This window comes from Phalangium opilio, unplaced genomic scaffold (genome assembly GCF_054372755.1).
Source record: "Phalangium opilio isolate 3A_F unplaced genomic scaffold, DU_Popi_V2 ptg000055l_1, whole genome shotgun sequence".
Lineage (NCBI taxonomy): Eukaryota > Metazoa > Arthropoda > Arachnida > Opiliones > Phalangiidae > Phalangium > Phalangium opilio.
The window spans coordinates 984479-988336 of record NW_028324174.1 but is presented as its reverse complement, the minus strand read 5'-3'; the positions used below and the strand labels follow the sequence as shown (position 1 = coordinate 988336).

General features: G+C 36.8%; 1 protein-coding gene across 2 annotated transcripts; it reads right to left on the bottom strand.

Moving 5' to 3' along the window:
* Positions 1 to 1639: 1639 nt before the first annotated feature.
* On the bottom strand, positions 1640 to 3575 carry LOC149668538 (uncharacterized). Of its 2 annotated transcripts, none has more exons than XM_089840824.1 (2): positions 2910 to 3575; positions 1640 to 2818 (listed from the first exon to the last, which is right to left on the bottom strand). In XM_089840824.1, exon 2 carries the CDS (start codon positions 2504 to 2506, stop codon positions 1676 to 1678), a length of 831 nt encoding a protein of 276 aa, XP_089696950.1. In that variant the 5' UTR covers positions 2507 to 2818; positions 2910 to 3575; the 3' UTR covers positions 1640 to 1675. The 2 variants fall into 2 exon arrangements, with proteins under 2 accessions (XP_089696950.1, XP_089696949.1); XM_089840823.1 differs by having other exon boundaries at positions 1640 to 3090; positions 3152 to 3575.
* Between the last annotated feature and the right edge of the window lie 283 nt (positions 3576 to 3858).

Sequence of the window (3858 nt, the reverse complement as noted above, 5' to 3'; positions counted from 1 at the left end):
ATCTCTCCCTCTTATATAATACCCTACAACTACGTTATATTATCAGATATCATTTTCGATCTTGTTTAGAAAAAATGTCTCTCTCAAACGCGTACTACGACCCCGAAAATCCCTCCTCTTTTTCCGGATTGGATAAATTAACGAAAGGAGTTCCTCAGTCTTCGAGGAAAGAAGTTGAGAATTTTCTATTAAAACAACCCACTTATACTATTCATCGTTATCGTCGATTAAAGTTTCCTCGCAATAAAATTACAGTGACATCTATGGATGAGACTCATCAGGCTGATTTAATAGTTTTAGATAAACTTTCCAGATACAACAAGGGTATGAAATATTTGTTAAGTAATATAGATGTTTTGAGTAAATACGCCTACGTTATACCTATTAAAAACAAGACTTCCGCGGAAGTTATAAGAGCTTTTAAAATAATACATAAAGATGTTGTACCCACGAATATAAATACGGACGCTGGCTCTGAATTTTTAGCTAAACCAGTTCAGCAATATTTTAAAGAGAAAGGTATTCACCACTACGTAGCTTACGGGAATAAAAAAATTGCGATCTGCGAGAGATTTAACAGAACGGTTCAAGAGAAAATACACAAATTCATAACTAGCGCTGATACTCGTAGCTATCTGAGTGCGTTACCAAAAATAGTTAAGGCTTACAATCACTCGATACACCGCTCAACTGGTATCGCGCCAGTCAATGTTAATCTACAAAATGAGCATAAGGTGTGGTACCGTCTTTTCGGTACCATTAAACCTGGGACAAAACCAAAGCTAAAAGAAGGTGATTTAGTAAGGTTGAGTAAATTTGAAAAAACCTTTTCAAAGGGATATAAAGGCTACTTTACAAAAGAGATCTTTATTATTGATAAGGTTTTATACCGTAATCCTCCAGTATACGTCGTTAAAGACAAAAATAACGAGATAATTAAAGGAACGTTTTACGAATACGAACTATCTAAAGTGATATGAATACGTTACAAATAAATCAAATATTATCATGCGACCAGAGGACAAAACCCTACTACCTAGGTACTTTTCCTAGAGACATGCTTCCCAGGAAACCTAGAAAGAAGAAATTTTGTTTTGTTCTGAACACGGAGAGAGCCGAGGATCCTGGACTTCATTGGGTAGCCATTTACGTTGAAAACAATGAAGGTAATTTTTTCTGCAGCTACGGGCAGAGCCCGGATACGTATAAAATTAACCTGGCCAAATACGCGTCCAGATGGATCTATAACGATAAATTAATTCAAGATATGTTCTCCCTTTGTTGCGGACCTCATTGTATATTCTTCCTTATTCAAAGATGTCTGGGAAATTCGTTTCATAGAGTTCTGAAAATGTATGAAAATAAAACGGAAATTAACGACGCCTTATCTTTATGGAATATCTGCCTTCACTTGTTAAGACATAGATATGAAAAATGTAACCAATAAAATATTAAAGTTGTAATGTTTAGTAATCAGATACATTTGTATTGAATGCAAGAATAAAAATATTTATTATTCGATTATAATTTTTTATATAAATTGTAATTATCATGCTTTTATATATAATCAGATACAAGCTTTTTTATATACTCAAATACATGCTTTTATATAATCAGATACGTGTTTTTCAATATAATGAGTTAGATGCTTTTAATGTAATAATCATTATTAAGGTTATTTTTTTGCCTTTCTATAAGTTACCCATTCGATCTTAGATTCGGGCTTTTGAAGCTCTTTCAAGCTAGCTTCGCGATCTTTTTTTATTTTGGCTTGTGTAGGGTACGGTTTTGGTTTCGTAGATGGAATTTTCGCGAGTCTTTTTTTCGGCGAAGTCTCATCGTTAGGGTTAAGTTTCCGGAACTTTGAACCAGAAGCGCCCTTCGTTGATAAGGCCTGTTGAGACGTCACGGGCTGATTCGGTACCATGGGTGTTAAAACTGGCATACTCGGCGTTTGAGACGTCCCGGACTGTTTCGGTACCACGGGTCCCATGGGTGTTAAAATTGGCATACTGGTCGTTCGAGAGAGAGACGCTGGCGTAGTAAACGATATCGCCGGTGTTTGACCCATTGCTGTACTACTCATTATAGGCTGTGGGGTAGTCAGACTCGAGGAGATATTAAAAGGGATACTTTGGGGAGGGGTAGCGACATTAGTAGGGACAATTTGGGAGGGGGTAGAGATATTAATAGGTATATTCTGGATAGGGGTTGGCCACGATGGAGGAATCCAAGACGAGGATGAAGGACTTAGAGGCTGTATTTTACTCGACACTCCGGGTGCTGGAAAAGACGAACTCGTTGTAGGTGGCAAGATAGTAACGCTTGGTGGCTCCGCTAAACTCTTTAAAGATAAATATTTCTGAAGAGTTAAAAGGTACTCCTTCAATTTTTCCTCGGCAGAACCAGGTTTTCTCAGTACCTCTTTAATGGCGTTGTCTAAACTGTTAACTTCCTTTTGATTGTCCATCAGTAAAGCCGCTGGTACTAAAACGCACTTTTTCATTATCTAGTAAAGACCGAAGCTATTGTCGGTATTAACATTGAAAGCAACGCCGGCCAGAATCCTCCTACCTGTTTAATTAACACCTGTCGCCTCTTTTTGTCGCTTAAACCTCTCTTGGATAAATACCTTATAACGTTTTTGTAACGTTGAAGTCTTTTCTTTTTATGTCGATTCAATGGAATACCTCCGTTCTTCAAATTATAACAAATACCGCTTATACAATCCAATTGGGGTCGCGTACACTTTGATATTAAAAGTTTTCTTTGTTTCACACCGCTTTTACGCAAGAGATTTAAAAAGGGTAATTGATTCCTAACCGACACGGGTAAAGGCATGTCTCGAAATGAGGTTAAATAAATTGAGATTTATATTTTATGGATTATTATTTTCTAACGTAGATTACCATCGGTCCTTCATTGGGGAATATATTGGACCTAAGTCTTAAACTATTATCGGTACTTTGTTTTAGATCTATTAAGATATAAGAATACGCTTTTTCGGTACACTCTTCGTACGCTTCCGTTAGGCGTTTGGTGTCTGTAGGAAAAAGCTGACGACTTAAATAGCGAACCTGGTTATTATCCCTAGGATTTTTAAACATAACGATATAAGAACAGTTCAATGATATATTTCTAGAATATTTACCTGGGTTAAAGACATTTTGAGACAGCAGCACGATGCTTAAAGATAAATGATGACTCCCGACACAAAAAAGATTACTTATAAACTCCTGTTTGGTACAGGTGTTAGCTAGATCGTCTAGGATTAAAAGATTATTTATTCTCTTATCAAAAAAATCAGAATCATTAGGAATTAGTCCTTCGTGGAATTCAATAGGCAAAAAGAGTTTCAGTTCATCAAAAATGTCCTGATAAACGCTATAGCAATAGACTATTCTATCAGGAGGTTTGTCCATGATAATGTCTTTATATTTGAGTAAATTTATTACCCACGTTGTTTTCCCCGAGCTGCTTGGGCCAGCCAGTAAAATGGTCATCGGTGTTTCTAAGCGGAGGCGATATTCTAACCCGTTCTCCATTTTTAAAACGTTCTCTAATATCGTCTATGAACTCGTAGTTGACTCGATCTTCGTACGGTATCACTCTCACTTTGACCAGGTGGGAAAACGTGACCCGATGTTTAGTGGTCCGTTTTCTCATTTGACGTGGCAGACGGGTCTTGATGATTTAAATATCCGTAAGGAAGTGTTGTGTAATCCTCTAAGACTCTACGTTTATTGAAACTATATCCAAAGGTTTTCTTTAGATTGCCTAATAAAAGTGTAGCTGTTTCTTTACGTCTTACAACATTAAATGGAACGGTGACCGACAAAGTTTTAGAGGGACTATATA